Source organism: Paroedura picta, chromosome 1 (assembly GCF_049243985.1).
Source record: "Paroedura picta isolate Pp20150507F chromosome 1, Ppicta_v3.0, whole genome shotgun sequence".
Lineage (NCBI taxonomy): Eukaryota > Metazoa > Chordata > Lepidosauria > Squamata > Gekkonidae > Paroedura > Paroedura picta.
Window position 1 is genome coordinate 13,992,070 of NC_135369.1, and position 21,643 is coordinate 14,013,712.

At 51.3% G+C, this 21,643-nt stretch overlaps 1 protein-coding gene across 3 annotated transcripts in view; it reads right to left on the bottom strand.

The window, feature by feature from the left end:
• Positions 1–21,643, bottom strand: part of ASH1L (ASH1 like histone lysine methyltransferase) — a 102,330-nt gene that overhangs the window by 21,877 nt on the left and 58,810 nt on the right. For all 3 annotated transcript variants that reach the window (XM_077322713.1, XM_077322703.1, XM_077322722.1), the window contains exons 7-16: positions 20,197–20,291; positions 14,273–14,346; positions 11,056–11,101; positions 10,238–10,346; positions 9,337–9,543; positions 9,067–9,213; positions 6,461–6,569; positions 6,151–6,312; positions 2,901–2,995; positions 764–921 (exon numbers count right to left, since the gene is read on the bottom strand). In XM_077322713.1, the coding sequence (XP_077178828.1) occupies positions 764–921; positions 2,901–2,995; positions 6,151–6,312; positions 6,461–6,569; positions 9,067–9,213; positions 9,337–9,543; positions 10,238–10,346; positions 11,056–11,101; positions 14,273–14,346; positions 20,197–20,291 (1,202 nt within the window). The remainder of the gene's footprint in view (positions 1–763; positions 922–2,900; positions 2,996–6,150; positions 6,313–6,460; positions 6,570–9,066; positions 9,214–9,336; positions 9,544–10,237; positions 10,347–11,055; positions 11,102–14,272; positions 14,347–20,196; positions 20,292–21,643) is intronic.

Below are 21,643 nucleotides of genomic sequence, written 5' to 3' on the forward strand. Positions count from 1 at the left end.
GAGCATCCTAAAAAGCAGAGACATCACCCTGCCAACAAAACATTTAGTCAAGGCTATGGTCTTCCCAGTTGCAATGTATGGCTGTGAAAGTTGGACCATAAGGGAGGCTGAGAGTCAAAGAATTGAGGCTTTTGAACTCTGGTGCTGGAGAAGACTCTTGCGAGTCCCTTGGACTGCAAGGCGAACAAACCGGTCAGTCCTAGAGGAGATCAGCCCTGACTGCTCCTTAGAAGGCCAGATCCTGAAGATGAGACTCAAATACTTTGGCCACCTCATGAGAAGGAAGGACTCTCTGGAGAAGAGCCTAATGCTGGGAGCGATCGAGGGCAAAAGAAGGGGATGACAGAGAATGAGGTGGCTGGATGGAGTCACTGAAGCAGTAGGTGCAAACTTAAATGGACTCTGGGGAATGGTAGAGGACAGGAAGGCCTGGAGGATCATTGTCCATGGGGTCGCGATGGGTCGGACACGACTTCGCACCTAACAACAACAACAATGAGGTAGACACGATGGCCATGTATAAAATCCTGTATAACCCTCGACTCTTTGCACAGGTTACTGATGAACAAGAGTGTTCCAGTCCGGTGTGCTGGGCAAGCAGCCGGGATAGTCAACTTGGTTGTGGGATGACCTACTGATCTGCTAGGAATGGATTACGAATGATTGCGCCAAACCGGAAACGATAGCTTGCGGCAGGGTGCAAGGGTGTGGGTCCGTAAATCCTGCCGCCCCTTTCTCGTTTCCCTGCACCCGCGGCCCTCACCAGATTTGATGTTCCCGTCATCCCGGCACATCCCGTTCCAGCGCGTGTATAACGAGGCGGAGTGAAGGTGGTCGCTGGTGTGCTTGACTTCCTCTTGCTTCTGCCGGATTTTCTCCCAGTTGCGCACCAGGAAAACGTGATGTTTCAACACAAAATTCCTAGAGACAAAGGGGCGGAGAGGGAGAAAAGGTTAGTTATTTTTGCAGGGAAGTTAGGCCTTCTAAGACAGGGGTAGTCAAACTGCGGCCCTCCAGATGTCCATGGACTACAATTCCCATGAGCCCCTGCCAGCATTCGCTGGCAGGGGCTCCTGGGAACTGTAGTCCATGGACATCTGGAGGGCCGCAGTTTGACTACCCCTGTTCTAAGAGGTGCTGTGGAAGACCCTGTGGTCAGACCGAAGAGGCACCTGGTCCCCTTTCCCACGATGAGAACTGGCTGCCGTTGTCCCCCAGCTTCAGAGGTACACTGCCACTGAATGTGGAGGGTCCTTTTAGCAATTGTGGTTAATAACGATTGACAGGACTCTGCTTCTCCAGGAATTTGCAGCAATCCTCTTTTAAAGCCAATGTTTAGCCCACCCGCTTTGTGCCAGTGAATTCCCTGAAGTTCGGCACTGTGTGAATTGGCAGGTCTGCTCTGAATCTCTTGCCAATCGGTTTAACAGGGTGACCCCGAGGGGTTCTTCTGTAATGGGAGTAAGAGTTCTCTCTACCTGCCTTTTCTGGACTCTTGCCTAGTTTCAAATCAACTTCATCATTCAGCCCAGGTGGACTTTATTGTCCCGGGGCAGGTCACAAAAATACACAATGAAACAATCCAAAATACGTTAGAATACATTACATTTAAAATGCAACCTTGGGAGGTGGTGGGTTCTCCTTTTTTGGAAGTTTTTAAGCAGAGGCTAGATAGACATCTGACAGAGATGCTGATTCTGTGAACTTAGGCAGATTGTGAATGGGTGGGCAGAAGGGACTGGGTCGGTGCTTGGCTCTTGTGGCCCTTTCTTGCATGCCCAGGGAAACGGCGATCGCCACTTTGGGGTTTGGGAGGCGAATTTCCTCCAGGACAGACTGGCCAGGGATTCTGGTGTTGGAAGGGAGATGGAATTCAGGTCACTCTGGGTGGGCAGGTAGTGAATTCCCTGCATTCTTCAGGAGGCTGGACTAGATAACCCTGGAGACACCTTTTAACTCTATGATTCCAACCTCTCCACCCTTTCTTCCTCCCACCCTGGGAGGACAGCACCCAGAGGAAACTAGACATCCCAGGCCGCGGTGAAGAGGCGTGTTTTCATCAGGCGCCAAAAACCATGTAATGGCCCGGCCAATCACCAGAGGCAGATGGTTTCAAAGTCTGGGGGGACCACCACGGAGAAGGCCCTCCTGTGTGTGACTGCTCCTTGTGCCTCTGAGAGAGGGGAACTACAACAAGGTTCTCTCTTTCAGATCTCAGAGTTCAGGCAGATCTGTGAGGGCGAAGGCGCTCCTCTAGATAACTGGGGGCCCAAAGCATTTAGGGCTTTATCCATACAGGGATAGTCAAACTGCGGCCCTCCAGATGCTCATGGATTACAATTCCCACGAGCCCCTGCCAGCATTCACTGGCAGGGGCTCATGGGAAATGTAGTCCATGGACATCTGGAGGGACACAGATTAACTGAGTTGAACTTGGAGATCGCACAATACGAATCCAACAAAGCTTTGCCCTGTATACAGCTCTTGCGGTGGGACATATACAGAGTCACACGAACCAGTCCTTTATTCTCTACTGGCGTGACAGCAAGATATGCTAGAAAATAGATTTTCCCACAGCAGGAAGAGATATAGCGGCAGACAGGAACCCCTCTGTTATGGCTGAATCCAGCTCAGTTGTGAATCCCTTCCCCCCAAAAAAAGATTCTGAATTTCATCTTAACTACCGTTGTGACCGGAAAACAATTACTGTCTAGAAAATGGGATAAAATATATATACACATATAAAGCCCAGGAGGAAAAAGGTGAAGATAAGGCCAGATTAGAGCAGCTGAAAGCAGCTCCAAGGAAGGCAATTCCAGCATGGGAACATCAGCTTTCGTTCCTAAGTTGCTGATGGAAAGGGGGACGACGGACGGACAGAGGGGAAGCAGCCTCCTAACCTTTCCCTGTTGGACATCGGCTTCATTTGCAGCTGTGGAGCCAACCGCGTCGGGGTGCTTGAATTTTCGCTGGGCTCCTCATGCAGGTGACCCTTCTGCAAAACAAGCGTTACCCACTTTGAGAAGAGATGCTGGGGACAACGGGACACAAGTCGTTGAGGCAGAGGAGAGTCAAACCCTGGGCACCAGGTTCAGATCTCTGTCACCAAACCACTCAGTTGGCTGGCCATAGACAAGATAATCCTGCATTGAGAAGGGGGTTGGGCTAGATGACCTGTAGGACCCCTTCCAACTCTAGGATTCTATGATGCAACTTTTGGAGAGTGTTTTAGGTGTGCTGTGCGCATAACGAGGCAGGGATGCACAGGAAGTGCGATTACCTTGAGCTTCCCGTCCCCCTTGGTCCTCCATCTCATTTGGAATCCACAGAGCACACAGGAGTGGAAAGGCAAGAGTGGCCCTTGGACACCCAATTGGGGAAATGCTCAGGATGAAATTTGGATGAAGAGAAGTGTAGGGCAGTGGTCCCCAACCTTTTTATCACTGGGGACCGGTCAATGCTTGACAATTTTACTAAGGCCCGAAGGGGGTTAGTCTTTTGCTGAGGGACGTCGCTACTGCCTGAGCCCCTGCTCCGCTTGCTTTCCCACCGGCGCCCCTGACTTCCTGCAGCTGCGCAGTGCCATGCCGAGGGGGAGCCCCACCCATGGCTCACCAAAGGTGAGCCGGCGGTAGAGTGGCAGGGCAGCCCCCGAGGCAGCAGCCAGAGAGGAGGACGAGAAGGAGCCGCGGCCCGGTACTGACTGATCTACGGACCGGTACTGGTCCCCGGACCGGGGGTTGGGGACCACTGGCGTAGGGAACAGAAACTGCACTCCGGGCACCCTCCCCTTCCCCCACACTGGAAAGAGTTCTCCGACCGCTGGTCTAAAATGGAACTGCAACTTATGCTGCCACAGCACAGTCTGGACTGCTACAAGAGAGCCGCTTCGTGGAACAGAGGCAGCAGCCCTCGCTGTGGAAGACAGACAGGATTCCAGGAATTACTAGAGAGGGCTCTACTCAGGTTGATGCCTACTTGAACAAACAGTCTGGGTCTGATGTGCGGGGTGGTGGTGGTGGTGGAATGACAAGAGCTCCTTGTGCAAGAAGAGGTTCACACAGCCCTGTTCATCCATTAATTCAATCCTTGCGCTCAAGCGGCAGGAGGAATGCGCGCAAGTAAAAACAGGGACAGCCGCACAACGTGGTGGGGATCTGTGGACGGATTTCCTGATGCACAGTTCAGCCTGAAAAGCTGTGCCGCAGTGGGTGAGTTGGGGTAGGGCTGTAGGGCTAGAGAGGGGGGTTAATTCCCACACCGTTTCCCTGACGGAAAGCAGTCCACCACCAAGCTCCTATTAGGACCAGTACACTCAGGAACGCACGAAGCTGCCTTACACGGGATCAGGCCATTGCTCCATCAAGGTCTGGGCTGTCTGGTGTAGTGGTTAGGAGTGCGGACTTCTAATCTGGCATGCCCGGTTTGATTCTGCACTCCCCCACGTGCAGCCAGCTGGGTGACCTTGGGCTCGCCACGGCACTGATAAAATTGTTCTGACTGAGGAGTGATATCAGGGCTCTCTCAGCCTCACCCACCCCACAGAGTGTCTGTTGTGGGGAGAGGAATGGGAAGGCGAATGTAAGCTGCTTTGAGACTTCTTCGGGTAGAGGAAAGCGGCATATAAGAACCCTCTTCTTCTTCAGTAATCTCAGGGTTCTCTCAGCCTCACCCATCTCACAGGGTGTCTGTTGTGGGGAGAGGAAAGGGAAGGCGACTGTAAGCCGCTTTGAGACTCCTTTTGAGAGCAAACGTTATTCCGATCTTAAAAAAAGGGAGGAAGGATGACCCGGGAAACTACAGACCAGTGAGTCTGACCTCTGTTGTGGGGAAGATAATGGAGCAGATATTAAAGGGAGCGACCTGCAAACATCTGGAGGACAATTTGGTGATCCAAGGAAGTCAGCATGGATTTGTCTCCAACAGGTCCTGTCAGACCAACTTGGTTTCCTTTTTTGACCAAGTAACAGGTTTGCTGGATCGTGGAAATTCAGTTGATGTCGTTTACTTGGATTTTAGTAAAGCTTTTGATAAGGTTCCCCATGATGTTCTGATGGATAAATTGAAGGACTGCAATCTGGATTTTCAGATAGTTCGGTGGATAGGGAATTGGTTAGAGAACCGCACTCAAAGAGTTGTTGTCAATGGTGTTTCATCAGACTGGAGAGAGGTGAGTAGCGGGGTACCTCAGGGCTCGGTGCTTGGCCCGGTACTTTTTAACATATTTATTAATGATCTAGATGAGGGGGTGGAGGGACTACTCATCAAGTTTGCAGATGACACCAAATTGGGAGGACTGGCAAATACTCTGGAAGATAGAGACAGAGTTCAACGAGATCTGAACACAATGGAAAAATGGGCAAATGAGAACAAGATGCAATTTAATAAAGATAAGTGTAAAGTTCTGCATCTGGGTCAGAAAAATGAAAAGCATGCCTACTGGATGGGGGATACGCTTCTAGGTAACACTGTGTGTGAACGAGACCTTGGGGTACTTGTGGATTGTAAACTAAACATGAGCAGGCAGTGTGATGCAGCGGTAAAAAAGGCAGCAGTGGAGTAGGCTGCCTAAGGAGGTGGTGAGCTCCCCCTCACTGGCAGTCTTCAAGCAAAGGTTGGATACACACTTTTCTTGGATGCTTTAGGATGCTTAGGGCTGATCCTGTGTTGAGCAGGGGGTTGGACTAGATGGCCTGTATGGCCCCTTCCAATTCTATGATTCTATGATTCCTTCAGGTAGAGAAAAGAGGCATCTAAGAATTGACTCTTCTTTTTTTTCTTCTTCTTCTTCCTCAAGCTGGCAGTGGATCTCCAGGGTCTCAGGCAGAGATCTGCCCCATCACCTACGACCTGATCTTTAGGAGAGTGAACTGGGGACCTTCTGCACATCAAGCACATGCTCTGCCACTAAGGCACAGCTGTTTGTTATTAGGGGGGAAAATACAGGTCTTCTGTCTTTGACCATCTTTTGTTCCTACCTGGGTGACCAGGAGGTGGTTTCAATCAAGGCAACAGCACAGAGGGGAGAGTTGGGAATCCTCCATCCCTGGAACCACCTCCCAGTGGCAATCCCGCCTCCTGGGGCCGCCATTCAAAACTAGGCTATTGGACCGTGGGGAATACCCGCCCCGGCCTCGTTTCCGCGCTCACCCTCTTCTTCAACTTGTGCTTCGATTTCCTCTTCTCTTTGGACCGGCTGGGCCTCCTCTGGGAGGAGACTTGCTGGCTGCTTTTGCTCAGGAGGCCGTTCATTCGCTGGCTCCTCCCCCCGATGATGCCCCGGCACTTCTCGAAGCCGCACTTGCAGAGTTGCTAAAAGGGGTGGAGAAGCAAAGGGGCTGTTTTTGAAAAGCGGGGGACCGAGGGACACGGGACTCGCACCCGATCCCCGCCAACACGGAACGGGAAGGCTTAAAACACGCTGGTTTGCCCAAGCTTCTTCGGGACGCCCCCTCCTCACCTGCTTCTCCACGTTGAAGGAATGGAAGTTGTAGTCGTAGGTGAGCTCGGTGCCCGCGGGCATGTCCTTCAGCGCGTACAGCCCGATCCGGTAGACTCCGTTGACAGACCTGCAGGGAGGCAGGGAGGAGGAAGCTCCGATAAAACGGCAGGGAGCAGCCTCAACCAGGGGAGGGCTTGGAAGGAGGAAGCACCCGTCACAGCCTGCCTTGACTACAGACCTCGCCTTGGATGGGAGCTCTCGAAAGCTTCTACCCCTGGAAATCTTCTTGGCCTCTAAGGTGCTACTGGCCTCGAATCTAGCGCCTCTACTGCATATCAACGCGGCTCCCCACTCCCCCAAACTGTCTTCAGAGAAGGCACCCGGTGCAGGAAGCAGAAATCCATCTGCCTCACACAGGTCCAAACGGATACAGGTTTAGAACGAACGGAGCTTTGGGTCTAAAATGCCTATGCCTCTGGAAAGTCTCATTGGTCTGGAAGATGCGACTGGACTCGACTGTTGGTCAGAGTTTGTTCTGTATCTCTGCTGCAATTTGGGGCATTAGGACTCCTTAAAAGGGGATTAGGTAGATTCACGGAGGATGGGTCTATCGATGGCTACTAGCCATGGTTGACTGAGGGAAATCCCACATTTAAAGGTGCTAAGCCTCCGAATCCCAGAGCCAGGAGATGACATCAGAGGAAGGCCTCAGCTGCTTGGCCTTGCTGTTGGCCCTGCAGAGGGACTGGCTGGCCCCTGTGTGAGGCAGGAGGCTGGACTGGAGGGACCCTCCCTGGTCTGACCCAGCAGGGCTCTCCTGTGTCCTTATGAGGGGAAGGCCTCGGCCTCCCTGCCCTGTTGCTGGCCCTGCAGAGGGACTGGCTGGCCCCTGTGTGAGGCAGGAGGCTGGACTGGAGAGACCTCCCTGGTCTGACCCAGCAGGGCTCTCCTGATGTTCTTATGAGGGGAAGGCTTCGGCCTCCCTGCCCTGTTGCTGGCCCTGCAGAGGGACTGGCTGGCCCCTGTGTGAGGCAGGAGGCTGGACTGGAGGGACCCTCCCTGGCCTGACCCAGCAGGGCTCTCCTGTGTCCTTATGAGGGGAAGGCCTCGGCCTCCCCGCCCTGTTGCTGGACCTGCAGAGGGACTGGCTGGCCCCTGTGTGAGGCAGGAGGCTGGACTGGAGGGACCCTCCCTGGTCTGACCCAGCAGGGCTCTTCTTGTGTCCTTATGAGGGGAAGGCCTCGGCCTCCCTGCCCTGTTGCTGGCCCTGCAGAGGGACTGGCTGGCCCCTGTGTGAGGCAGGAGGCGGGACTGGAGGGACCCTCCCTGGTCTGACCCAGCAGGGCTCTCCTGGTGTTCTTATGAGGGGAAGGCCTCTTCTTCTAGCTGCAGGCAAAGAGGCTGAACCTTCTGTGTGCGATGTGGGTGTTCTGCTGCTAAATCACGGTTCATTGCCTGGCTTTGAGCGTTACTTCTTTGTGTCTTAGTTAGGGTCGCCTTAATTTGAAAAGCACAAAAAAGGGACCACTTCCCCAACAGTCTGCTTCAAACAAGTGATCACTATGACAATCCCACTTTCAATAACCCTGCTCTTGAAACTGTGATGATTGCTACTATGGCGGAAAATGCCTCACCTCCCGGCCCAACAGGAGAACTTTTTCATGTTTTGGTTTTTTTTAAGCAACTAAAAGAGGATGGACACAGAAAAGGGACGACATGTCCTCTCAAAAAAAGGCTCACATCCTGTCACCTTAACTTAGAGCAGCCTTTCTTAACTTTTGTGCTGTTGACAAACTCATGAAACATTCCCCAAAAGTGATGCGATCGTGCAGAATATGGCTGGGAAGCAGAGCCGCATACATGCCTATCAGAGGCCCCTCCTCTTCCCTCTCCTTCCAGGCCCATCATTGGCCATTTGGGAGGGGAGTGTGGATTGACAGGACCATACATGATCATATCACCCAATAAACATGGCACAAAATTTGGGCTTCGTGAAACCCTGGAGTTTCTTGATGGCCCCGGAAGGGTTTCCTGAATGGGTGGGAGCTAATTTTTGATATATTTTTGAAATCAGTTAAACATTTAATTTTAAAAATATATTAAAAATTAACACCCACCCACCCAGGGAAACCCTTCCGGGGCCATCAAGAAACCCCAGAGTTTCACGAAACCCAAGTTGAGTAAACCTGCTCTGGGGGTAGAGATTCAGGGAGTGGTTCTGCAATAGAAGAGCGAGATTTGGGTCCAGTAGCACCTTTGTGATCAACAAGATTGTGATCAACAAGAACTCCCGTTGCTCAAACCTGGCTCTTAAGTCTTCCGTCGGTGGTACTGACTGCATGATCCACCATGAGTCCAAGCGCAATTGGCAGACTACGAATGACGTAAATGAAATAAAGGAAAGCATGCAAGTGTGGCGTTTTACCCTTCCTCTGCAAGGCACGATTAGGCTGAGATGTGCTGACTTGCCTCCAGAAAGGTCACTGGGAGAAACTGTGTTGCTATTCCCATGCAAATACATGCTCTCTCTCTCTCTGTCTCTCTCTGTCTCTCTCTGTCTCTTTCTCTGTCTCTCCCTCTCCCTCTTCCTGTCTCTCTCTCTGCCATGCTCTGCTCCCGCTTACCATTTCTGCATCTCGCAATTCGGGTTGCAGCTGTGGTTGATGAAGCGGGCCTCGTTGCCCATGCGGTAGCTGTCGATCACCATCCCGCTGTCGAGGTTGAGGCAGTAGTGATCGCTGTGGTTGTGGTACTGCTCGATCATCCGGTTCCTGGGGAGTCGCGGGGAGAGAACCCTCAGGGACCGGAGTGGGTGGGGGGGGGGGGTGGTTCTGCCCGTCTCCGGGGCCATTCTGGGAGCGATCTCCCCCCCCCCCCCCGCCCGACCCCCTCACCTGAACTCTTGCTCGCTGACCACTTCCCCCAGGTACTCGATGATGAACTGGCCGGCTTTCAGGGGCTCTTTGGTGCGGATGCCCCAGCCCTTCTCCTCGGCCCGGAAGCGTTCCAAGCACTGCACCCACTCGTGCCTCTGGATCCGCTGGTTGCAGCACTGCTCCCCGCAGGGGCATGTGTTGGGCGAGCATTCGGCAAAGATCATCCTGAAAGTAGCAGGACAAAGAAGAGACGGGCTGGAGGCAGGAGAGGCTGGCCGGACATTTGCAGGCTCCCTGCTGTGGCAGACTGCTTGCCCAACAAGCCTCGAGATTACATTTCCCCTCTTTTGGGGGATCACCCAGATGCTTTTAAGATCGATCTGCTGGTTTGCGAGACACTTTTATTGATGCTGCTGCTACTGAGCTTCTCTCGCTTTCTTTTGGACTCAGGGATTTAATTGGGGATTTTATATGGCTGTTTTGCGGTATTTAGCATGCTGTGGCCTCCTTTTTAGGACAAACCGGCAACTTATTCATTCTGTGGCATTTTTAACCCCATAAGGCTGACCCAACACAGCTTCTCTTATATTCTTTTATTTTCTTGGTGCTGGGGGGGGGGGGGTAACACCGGAGTTCTGGCCCCGCAGGTGAGCCTCCTGACTGCACCCAAGTTTTGGCCACTGTGTGACACAGGGTGTTGGACCAGATGGGCCATTGGCCTGATCCAACATGGCTTCTCTTATGTTCCCAATCAGAGGCTGCAGCATGCAACCTCTACCAGTCTGAGAGAGATACTTTAAGATTTGCGGATAAGCTCTATGACTCTCCCAAACGTGCTTCTTTTCTAGGCTCGGAGATTTTTTGAGGTAAGGAGATGCCCAGCTACGTTGCTTTCCTGCGTCACTGGCAGCTGTCTTACCTGTTCAAACAGTCATCCATACAGCCCTTCTTGTCCGCGTCCTCAGGTTCCTTACAGTTACAAGTGGTGGCCTCGTAACCAGAAAAGGGTTTCACGTCCACGTAAACGTCTGCAGGTCATCAACGGGCAAGAACAGCAGCAGCAGCAAAAAAAAAATAAAAACAACAACACCCAAAATCAATTTCTGGAAAGGAGCCGACTGGATTTACAAGGCCTTGCCCCACTCAGGAGGGAATATATTAGCAAGAGGGCTTAAAAAACGAGGAGGTCCAACTGGAGTGCAGTCAAGATCGTTAACTATTTCTATTAGGTATAACAAGAGATGAAATACCTAAAGAAGTGAATATATTGTTATTGTATGCCTTAACAGCAGCCAGAATGGTGGTAGCAAAAGTTTGGAAAACAAAGGAGATCCCATCGCTGGAGGATTGGAAAATGAAATTATTGGATTTTTTCAAAAATGGCTAGACTCACAGCATTGTTCAAGGACACAGACTTAGAAAAGTATAAAAATCAATGGAGACCATTTTGGAATTATATGGGGAAAACATATAAATTTGGAGCGGGAATTCTCAATTGAGATTTAAATAGGAGGTTCAGAATTTGTTTATTTGCATTTGTCTCAGTGTACAAAATTATACAATATGTTGTATAAAGTGTTACTGGAAGTTATACTGGAAGACTACAAGATTTATGTTATTATGGAAATGTATTATTAATAAAATTACTAATAAAATAAAAAAAAGATCGTTAATGGGAAGATGAGGCAACTGGGGGGGGCACAAAGCTCAGCATTAGACAAGTCGAAGGCTACTTACTAGAACGGATTTTCTTGTAAAGCGGGACGTCCGGCTTTTTATATAGCTGGGGAGAGAAAGAAAAATAGTTCCTTTTACTTGGCAGCGTGAGACTCACCTTCCAGAAGGGAATAAGGGAAAGCTAGTCAGCTTTTTTTTCTATGAGGAAATGCTTAGATTCCTGCACAATGGATGGTGATGAAGGGACACCACTCCTAAGGAAAACTTTTTGTTCTGTTAGAGCTTTATGGGAGAATGGCATTCCTCTGCCTGATATGCTGGAGAGGTTACCGCCAGTCAGAATGCACAGACAGAAAACAAGAGTTGCACTTACCTGTAACTGTTGTTCATCGACTGGTCTTGTGGGCAGTCACACCTGGTGGGACTGCACAGAAACCATGAAGATGAACGGTGGTTCATTGACAGCCTCTGGGCAAGACACACACTGGGACTGGGCTGGCAGAGAGACCAGCCACAGAGCACTTCCCAACAGCTAGAGGTCTACAAAAGGGACATCTTGAACCAGAGGAACTGCACATGCACCAGCTGTCTCGCCAGCGGGGTCATTTCTGTGCAGACACACCTTCCCTCCCTCCGTCCCGACTCTGAGCTCTCCTATTTGTAGGCTGGAACTGTGCTCTGGTGTCCATTACGGTTTGGAAAGAGTTCGGCGCAGCAATTTGGAACTGAGGGGAGGGGTGTCCCGGCTGGGGAACACGTGTTCTCAGGGCCCAACTCAGGAAGAAGGCACTTTATGAACTGGGAAAGACCTCGCACTCAAGACCTTGAGAAGCTGCTGACAGTCAGTGCAGGCAACACAGGGCTAGATGGGCCAATGGGGAGCTCACAAAGTTCAGTGGTCAGATGCATATGTTGAAGTTTACAGGATCCTGAGTTTAATCGGCAGCATTCCTGGTTATAAGGGTTGCGAAAGACATGTCCTCCCTGCTTGAGACCCCAGAAATAGGGTTGCCAGCTCTGGGTTGGTAAATACTTGGGAGATTCTGGGGAGGGTGGAGTCTGGAGAGGGAGGAAAGAACAGACCTTAGTGGAGTAAAATGTCACACAGAACACCCTCCAAAGCAGCCATCTACTCCAGGGGAAGCGATCTTGGCTGTCTAGAGGTGGAAGTGTAAGAACAGATCTCCAGGTGTCATATGGAGGGTAGCAAATCTAACCGAAAGTTGCTGCCAGTCAGAAAAGAGTTGGTTCTTATAGGCCGCTTTTCTCTACCCGAAGGTGTCTCAAAGCGGCTTACAGTCACCTCCCCTTTCCTCTCCCCACAACAGACACCCTGTGGGGTGGGTGAGGCTGAGAGAGCCCTGATATTCCTCCTTGGTCGGAAGAGCTATATCAGTGCTGTGGCGAGGCCAAGGTCACCCAGCTGGCTGCATGCGGGGGAGCAGGGAATCAAACCTGGCTCACCAGATTAGAAGTCTGTGCTCCTAACCACTACACCAAACTGGGTATTGTTGCAGTTCGGTATTGTTGCAGTTGTGTTTTAAAAATGATGTAAACCGCCACAAGCTGCCTAACTTAGGAGCAGGGGTAAACAAACATAACAAATGAAATGACAGGTGTGCCTCTTCCTTCCCAGGGCCGGCTACGGGAGATCTTAGGAACTGGAGGTGTCTGGGACTGTGGGTATGCAAAGGTGGACCCTCAGCTACTGTGGCAGGCTCTCCCATTTCATCAAGACTCAACATACTCATTTGTTTTCGTTATTCATGCCCTGGCCTTTCTCTCCAAAACAGCCAACCCTGTTGTCCCCTCCATTTTATCCTGAGAGAACACGCCTGGCCTGAGGTCACTCAGGAAGCTTCTATGGCAGTGTGGGGATTTGAACCCGTCTCCTAGTTCCTCGCTGGTCTGACCACGCTGGCAGCCTGCGAAGCTGCTGTCTACCTAGTCGGGCCGGAAGTCCCAGCATTGTCCATTCTGATATGCAGCGGCTCCTGGGGTCTCGGGAAGAGAAAGGTCCTTCCCCTGCCTGAAGTTGCCTTTTAACTGGGAAGGCCAAGAACTGAACCTGAGGCCTTGTAAATGCAACCCATGTGCTCCCCGACTGAATAGAAGAATTTATTTTAGTCTCCTGCTTTCCACTACCCTAAGGAGTCTCAAAGCGGCTTCCCTTCCTCTCCCCACAACAGACACCCTGGGAGGTAGGTGGGGCTCAGAGAGCTCTGACAGGACTGCTCTGTGAGGACAGCTCGAACAGGACTGTGATTAGCCCAAGGTTACCCATCTGGCTGCCTGTGGAGGAGGAGCGGCGAACCAAACCCGGCTCTCCAGGTTAGATGCTGCCGCTCTTGCCCACCGTACCCACCTGCTGCTCTTAACCACTACACCAAGCTGGCTCTTGAACAGGAAGCACGGCTGTGGAAATGCAGAAGACAGCAAAAGACAGAGGTGTGTGCTTACACAATGGGCCCAGAAGCACCATTTTATCACATGTGTGTGTGTGTGTGTGTGTGAAATAAAATATTATATAAAAAACGTCTCAGAATCTGCAAAGGAAGGCCACCTTCCAGAGGTCATCTCCCCCCAGCACCACAGGAACTGAACTACTACCCTCTGAGTCAAATCCCACCGCCACCTCTTTCGGAAGAAACCTTTTTGTTGAGCGAAACGCCGCCCTATTTTTAGATTTGCACATGGACAAACGAGAGCTCTTTAGAAAGAACGCAGGAGACGGGAGACCGTTCCCTGCTTCTTTCTTGTCCAAAAAAACTTCAGCTTCTAAGTGGGGGGGGGGGAAGGAGGGGGGAGAGAGAGAGCAAAAGGAGAGAAATAAAAATAAAATCCCATTCTGCCTGGGACCGTGTCCAAGAAAAATAAGGTCTAAAATTTTTCAGCACTGTTGGCAGAACATCTGAATTCTCCAGAGGCGTGTCAAAAAAAAAGAGAGAGAAAAAAACCAACCAAGATCCCTGCAGAAGAAGCCAAGAGCGCTATCAGAATAAAAGTCCCCAGTAGGATTAAGGGCGGCTGCTTCCTGAGAGGTGAACGGCTGTTATTATACAAGGGTGTGGAGAAGCGGGGAGAGGAAGGGAATAGAAACTGTCTGCATTAAACATATTCAAGGATTCCTGCCTTGCCTCTCCCCCCCCCCCCACCCCATCAGCAAAAGATGCAGAGCAAATACCAAGGTTAGCCACACAGTAAGCCATTCAGCTCTTCCCCAGCATCTCAGAACACGGCCGCAGCACCTTGTAATGTTTAATTTCTGGTCCTGTACCTGATTATGTTTCCATTGCCAGAGAATGTCGTACGGCAGCTGGAAGTCTATTCGCTTTTGTCGTAGATATTTTCCTGCGATTTTGGGGGGGGGGGGAGAGAAAGGCACATGGAGGTCAGGTATTTGCTCACCTGTTTCTTTCTTGATCGCGCGCGCACACACACGCACACACACACAAGCTCATGCAAAGGAAAAGGGCTGCGAAAAGGCAGAAGTGGCTTGAGAGATGCTGGCACCTGATGTGGAAAGGGCAAACGTGCGCTGTTCACCAGCACCCACACTCTAATTAACACGGGCACAAACCACTGAGCAACCTCACTTGCGCTGGAACAAACAGCTTTTGTCCTTCTCCTGTGGACTCCTCTGTTTGGGCGGCTGAGCTGTCACGCTTTAGACACTGGGGACATTTTGGGTGTCCCTGTCACCAATTCCCATATCCCTCCGCCCCCCAAAGTGACCACAGCTTCTCTCCTGGGCATAGAATCGGGGCTGATAGAAAAGGAAGAGTTTTTTACACCCCGCTCTTCACTGCCCAAGCGGCTTACAGTCTCCTTCCCTTCCTCTCACTACAACAGACACCCTGTGAGGAAGGTGGGGGGAGGGCTGAGATAGCCCTGAGATTACGGTTCTGTGAGACTAGCTCTAAGACAGGGGTGGTCAAACTGCGGCCCTCCAGATGTCCATGGACTACAATTCCCAGGAGCCCCCTGCCAGCGAATGCTGGCAGGGGGCTCCTGGGAATTGTAGTCCATGGACATCTGGAGGGCCGCAGTTTGACTACCCCTGCTCTAAGAGAACTGTGACTGGCCCAAGGTCACCCAGCTGGCTGCATATGGAGGAGGAGTGGGGAATCAAACCCGACTCGACAGATTAGAAGCCACTGCTCATCACCACTGTCCCACGCTGGCTCTCTCAGCCACAACACATGGAGGCCAACAAGACCGTAAGGCTATGAGCTTTTTCAAGAGTCAAAGATCCCTTTACCAGGTCAAAAACCTTGCCCGTCTCTCACGCACAACAGACTAACAGCAGACTTGGGAAGAAAACAGAGTCCAATCTTAGACTATGTTGATCGATAAAATGGGATGGAGAGAAATAACTGCGTTAAAAACTGTAAACTGTACATTTATATGTTGGAAAACAATATTATGGGTCTTCTCTTCCCACTTCTCTTTCCTTAAAAGTTGTCTTCTAGAAAAAGAGAGGTGTTTTTTCTTCTTTTCTGTATTATAAAACAGCAGCTTAATGCTTTTAAGAAACAGGAGTTCTGCAATAGCTAGTATATTACTTTTAAATACAAATATTATATCTAGCAAAAGAAGCTTGTTGGCTTTTTAAGTGCCACTCGAAAACAGCTGCAGGCCAATGCTGCTCTCTTCCGAAAACAGGGGGCTTTTGCTGTCCCCAAAGGGTGTCTTCTCCAGCCGTGGGTTGTGGAGCCTGGCTGCCAGGACTGAAAGCCAGCCAGGTGGGGAAGCCAGAAGCTGCAGCAGCCCTACTAACCCGGCAAAATGCCAAGGAACCAACCTTGGAAGAGCCAATTAAGAGAGACACCACATTGCCCAAGCACCTCTATGGCCTGGAGAGGGCATCCAAAGCCCCATGTGCTCACACACTGCTCCGGGGAGCACACACTATTAAATCCTGGCTGCCCCTGAGCAGGGGGGGTTCTAGCTTCAGGGCCATCTGTGTGGCTAGTCCCGTTCTCAAGTGCAGACGGTCCTGTGGCTGGTGTCAGAACCCTCTAGTATTCTGCCATGGTAATCGTGATTGATGTATTTCTTGTCCTGCCTTGTCAGTTCCTGAGCTGCCTGGTACCTCAAGGACAAACATGCTTTTGATTCCCATAGCTTAGCCTGTCCTCCCCAGCCTCCCTGTCTTGACCACACCTTTGTAGTTTAGATCAGTGGTCCCCAACCTTTTTATCGCCGGGGACCGGTCAACACCTGACAATTTTACTGAGGCCTGGGGGGAGGTAGTCTTTTGCCGAGGGATGTCGCCACCGCCTGAGCCCCTGCTCCGCTTCTTTCCCACCATCGCCCCTGACTTCCCGCCGCCCACTGGGGGGAGCTGCCAGCAGCAGCTGTGTAGTGCCACACCAAGGGGGAGCCCCAGCCATGGCGGCCGCTGGAGAGCACCAAAGGTGAGCCGGCGGCAGAGTGGCAGGGCAGCCCCCAAGGAGGCAGCCAGGGAGGAGGACGAGGGGGGGCCATGGCCCGGTACAGACTGATCCACGGACCGGGACCGGTCCCCGGACCAGGGGTTGGGGACCACTGGTTTTGATTGCACTAAATGTTTGGGCTCCTTTGAAATGCAGGCCATCACCTTCCCAAGGGAGGGGGGAATGAGGTGTGCTTGAGTTTATCAGGGGAATCTTCTCCAAGCTTCGCCATTCCTATCTGTGTCTTTGTAATGATGTCTATGTCTCTGAATAAAGAAACTTGCTTTTAAAAGAAGTTTTCCGGTTCATAATAACAAGCACTCTTACAGCTGGTCATTTTCTCCTCTGGAGGTCCACCAGAGCTCCAACCTGAGCTGGGCAGTGCAGAGGCAGGCCCATGGGAGTCGGGCTCCGATTTGCTTTACTGAGTGAGCGACAAGGATGATCCGGGGCCTGGGGAACCGAGCCCTGTGAGGAAAGGCTGAGGGATTTGGGAAGGTTCAGCCTGGAGGAGGTTGAGAGGTGACAGGATGCCTCTCTTGAAGTATCTGGAAAGTTGTCACTTGAGTATTTGAAAAGTTGTCACTTGAGGAGGGCACAGAGCATTTTGGGTACCCTCTGGGCACAGAGCAGCGGTCACTAGGGAAGTGGGGAGGGGAGATAGTTGTGAATTTCCTCCGTTATGCAGGGAGTTGGACTAGATGGCCCTTGAGGCTCCTTCCAGCTCTGTTGCTACACTGCCTTGACGGGAGTGCCGAGGCCCAGAATCCAGGGCGATGGGGAAGAACGAAGATTGGGGAGAGGGGTGTGTGTTTGTGTGTGTGCATGTCAAATGAACAAGCCTTGGGGTTCTGCTGCACAGCATCCCTTCTCCGCCTCCAACAAGAGGTCCCCCTGGAAAAAAGGGTGCAGCTGTCATGTTTGTCTTTACAACCCGCTCTTAAAATTTGTTCTTATTTTTCAAAGCCTCGAGTTGTGTGCTTGGCGAGTTCCAGGAAGCAGCAAAGTCCGCTGGGAATCTGTTTTCACTTCTATGACCTCACTGGGTAAAACAAAAGGCTCTTTCAAGGGCCTGGCAGGCTGCCCAGAGAGCAGGGAGCGCTCCTGCTCTGCTTGCTCTCTCCCTCTGTCTCTCCCTCTCTCTCTCTCTCTAGCTCAATAAGGAGGCACCCAGACGAGGCAGCCAGGCAGCCGGGGCAGAGAAATAATCCTTGTAACTTGATTCGGAGGTGGGGGGGGGGGGGAGGCGAGAGTGCTTTTCCCTCCTAGGCCAGGCGGAGTCATTAAAACTGCCTTATCTTTACAGTGTGGTGTTTGTTTTGTCTCCCGGTGCAAATAAACCGGAGGTTGTGACCTGCCCGGGGAAAATGGGACGGGAGCGCAGACTGGCACTGGAGGCCCGGAATCCTCACCGAGCCCCCCCCCCCCCACCCCAAGGGAGGGGGGCAACAGACTAGCCAAGCCAAGGTGGAAGGAAGCATTCGAAGCTCTCCCTGTGTCCTTTTAATGTCAGGAAACCCTGTTAACCTTTTTGTCTTTTCACTCAGGCAGGCTAGCAGGGCTGTTTTAGTACAGGGCTGGGGGAACGAGAGAGGTTTTATAGAGTCAAGGAAGGCAATGGCAGGTGGAAAGATGTTTCCTTCGGTCGTGACGCTGGAGGAGACCAGGGTCATTTGGTGAAGCTGAAAGGGGGTAAAGTCTTGGAGGGAGACAGAGGCCCGCATCCTGCAGACCTGTTCTGCTAAGGGTGGCGCTTTGCTCTTGTGGCAAGGACGTTTTCCTTGCAGGAAGGGGCTTCTTGCGCGGGAGAAATGCTGGAGAAATTCTTTGCCCTTCACAGACTGATCACAAAGTGCTTCAGTGGCCAATAGAATTTGCTGTCACAAGGTGCACTTGGCGGACGCTAAAGCGTTGGCCTAGTTTAGGAGCCTGCAGATTCAGAGGTAGTACATCGGGGAACAACAGGCAGACAACAGAGGAGAGCTGTCTGCCTTCAGGTCCTGCTTGGGAACTCCCTAGAGGCAACTGTTAGAAAGGACTTGCTGGATGAAGAAGAAGAGTTGGTTCTTATATGCCGCTTTTCCCTACCTGAAGGAGTCTCAAAGCAGCTTACAATCTCCTTCCCTTTCCTCTCCCCACAACAGACACCCTGTGAGGTGGGTGGGGCTGAGAGAGCCCTGATATCACTGCTCGGTCAGAACAGTTTTATCAGAGCCGTGGTGAGCCCAAGGTCACCCAGCTGGTTGCATGTGGGGGAGTGCAGAATCAGACCCGGTATGCCAGATTAGAAGTCCGAACTCCTAACCACTACACCAAACTGGCTCTCTATCAGAGAGATCAGAGCAGGGGTGGCCTCTCCAGATGTTCATGAACTACAATGCCCATGAGCCCCTGCTGCCATTGCCGCTAATTGGCAGGAGCTCATGGGAAGAGTTGAGCTGAGGCTCTTACAATTTCTATTTTATGTATCATTGTTATTATCATGTTAAATTATTATTGTTATAATATTACTGCTGTTACTGTTACCTGTTAAAGGTAAAGGTATCCTCTGTGCAGGCACCGAGTCATGTCTGACCCTTGGGGTTACCTTGTGTTAATTGTATCCTCCCTGTTTTCTGTAAACCGCCCTGAGCCCTCGGGGAGGGTGGTATATAAATATAATAATAATAATAAATAAAACTGTAGTCGACGAACATCTGGAGCACCTCGATTTGGTCACCCCTGGATTAGAGCAATTTTTGCCATGATCTTGGCACAGCCATTCCTATCTTCCTCCTCTGGCTTGCTGCATGTCTAGCAATGGATGAATGCCACCCTCCAACGATAGCAATTTCTGGTTCGGTTTCAGGGGTTTCAGGGGAAATCGATTTATTGCATTTGTATTTGTCTTTCTTTCTCCACAGAATGGGCAAAAGGGAGCTAGCCCATTCTGTCCTCAGGGCAAATGTCCAAAGCAAGGTAGTTCCAGAAAGTGCAGAAGAGAGTGACGAGGGTAACAAGAGGCATGGAGACCAGGAAGCCCTACGAGGAAAGGCTGAGGGGCTTGCGAACATTCAGTCTGCAGGAAGGAGGTTGAGGGGAGGGGTGGGGGACACGATGGCTCTCATGATGCATTTGAAAGGCTGTCCTTTAGAGGAGGACAGGGAGCTGTTCTTGTTGGCAGCAGAGGAGATGACTCACAAGAATGGGTTTAAATTACAGGTGGAAAGGTACCAGCTGGATATTAGAAAGAATTATTTTTAACGGAATACTAGTTCTGCAGTGGAATGGGCTGCCCAGGGAGGTGGTGAGCTTCCCCTCGACAAACAGCGGCTGGATGAACAATTGCCAGAGATATCTGAGGCTGATCCTGCATTGGGGGGGGGGGGGGTTGGACTATGATTCTGTGTTTCTAGTTGGCGTAACCTAAACGGGAGGAAAGATTTTCCTAAGGGGGTGGTGAGTCCTCACTGGCAGTCTTCAAACAGCAGGTGGCCAGTCTTCAAACAGCAGCTGGATGATTTAGGCTGATCTTGCATTGAGCAAGAGGTTGGACTAGGTGGCCTGTAGGGCCCCTTCCAACTCTATGATTCCCAGCTCCTCCCCCTTATGACAGACTCTCCAGCATCCTCAGAACAAAATTCCTACAAACTGCCTCTTTTGGGGGCGTTCAACCCAAACTTCATTCACTCACAAACAATGGAATGGTCATTTTAAAAAGAACACATTCTAGTGGGAGGAGGGGGCACCTCCCACCCCCCAGCAGCGCACCCAAAGTACTCACCCACGTGAATAGGGGCCGGGAATAATCCATACTCATGCTCTCCAGGAGTATATTCCAGCTTTTCCTTCTTTAACTGGATCAGGCGGCTTTTGGGGCTGAAAAAGACAGAAGGGGGAAAAAGTTTATTTTAGAATCCCGGAATCATAGAGTTGGAAGGGGCCATACAGGCCATTCAGTCCAACCCCCTGCTCCAAGCAGGATCGGTCTTAAATTTTCATTCATACCCGGTTGTTCATACCCGGTTGTTCCCAGCAGCTTACAACAAAACTTACAACGTCCTCCCCTCCTGTGTTCTGTCCTCACGACAACAGCCCTACGAGGCAAGGTTAGGCTGAGAGATATGTGACTGTGACGTCACCCAACAAATCCCCGTGGCAAGAGTAGGGATTTGAACCTGGGTCTTCCAGGTCCTTGTCCAACATCGTGACGAGGTTTTGGTGTTAACCTTCAAGGCCATCCACAGTCTTGGCCCCACATATCTAAGGGACTGCCTATCACCTTATGCCTCCCACAGGGCCTTGAGCTCAGTGGGAATGAATCTGCTGGTGGTCTCCGGCCCATGAGAAGAACGCCCGGCCTTGACCTGGTGGAATGAGCTCCCTGAGGGGCCCCAAGAGCTTGTGCATGGGAATTGTAGTCCATGGACATCTGGAGGGCCGCAGTTTGACTACCCCTGTTCTAGCCCTTTCAGCGTGGGTGTGGGTGTGTGTGTGTGTGTCAAGTTGCTTCTTACTTATGGTGACCGTGTGACAATGACCTCCTGCTGTTCACAAGCTGGCAAACTGCACACTGTTTAGGTTGGGTCTTCCTATTTCCCTGCTGCCTTCGACTTATCCTAGCAGGATTGGCTTTTCTTCTCCTAGCAGGATCCACTTTTGTTCTCTCAGCCTTCCGCAGGGCCTGCAAAATGGAGCCCTTCCGCCAGGTTTATGGTTGAGGCCGGCGCGGCAAGGAAGATCTGATGGGCCCCCCAGCGTTAAGAGCGAAGCACCCGCAATGTGATCTGTGCTCCTTCCTCCCACTCCCACATTAGATTTTTGAGGGGCTAGCGGGCTAGTGACTGCCATGTTTTTTTTTTACTGTTTTAGGAGTCAGTTTTTAGGAATCTGTATCGATGTATGGCCGGATGGGGTTTTAATGGGTTTTTAACGGACTGTTGTAACCCTCCACGAGCCTATTATGAGAGTGGTGGGTAATCAGTCGAATGAATGAATGAATGAATGAATGAATGAATGAATGAATGAATGAATGAATGAATGAATGAATGAATAGTCCGCCTTGAGTTTCTGAAGACAGGGTGGAATATAAATTGCTAGGTAGGCAAGTAGGTAGATGGATAGGTAGGTTGATGTGATTGCAATGCAATAATCTCAGGTTAGTCATTTGTCTTCTTGGGGAGAGGTTCAGGCTTCGTTTGACCCGGAACCCACTTCACTGTGCAGTCCTC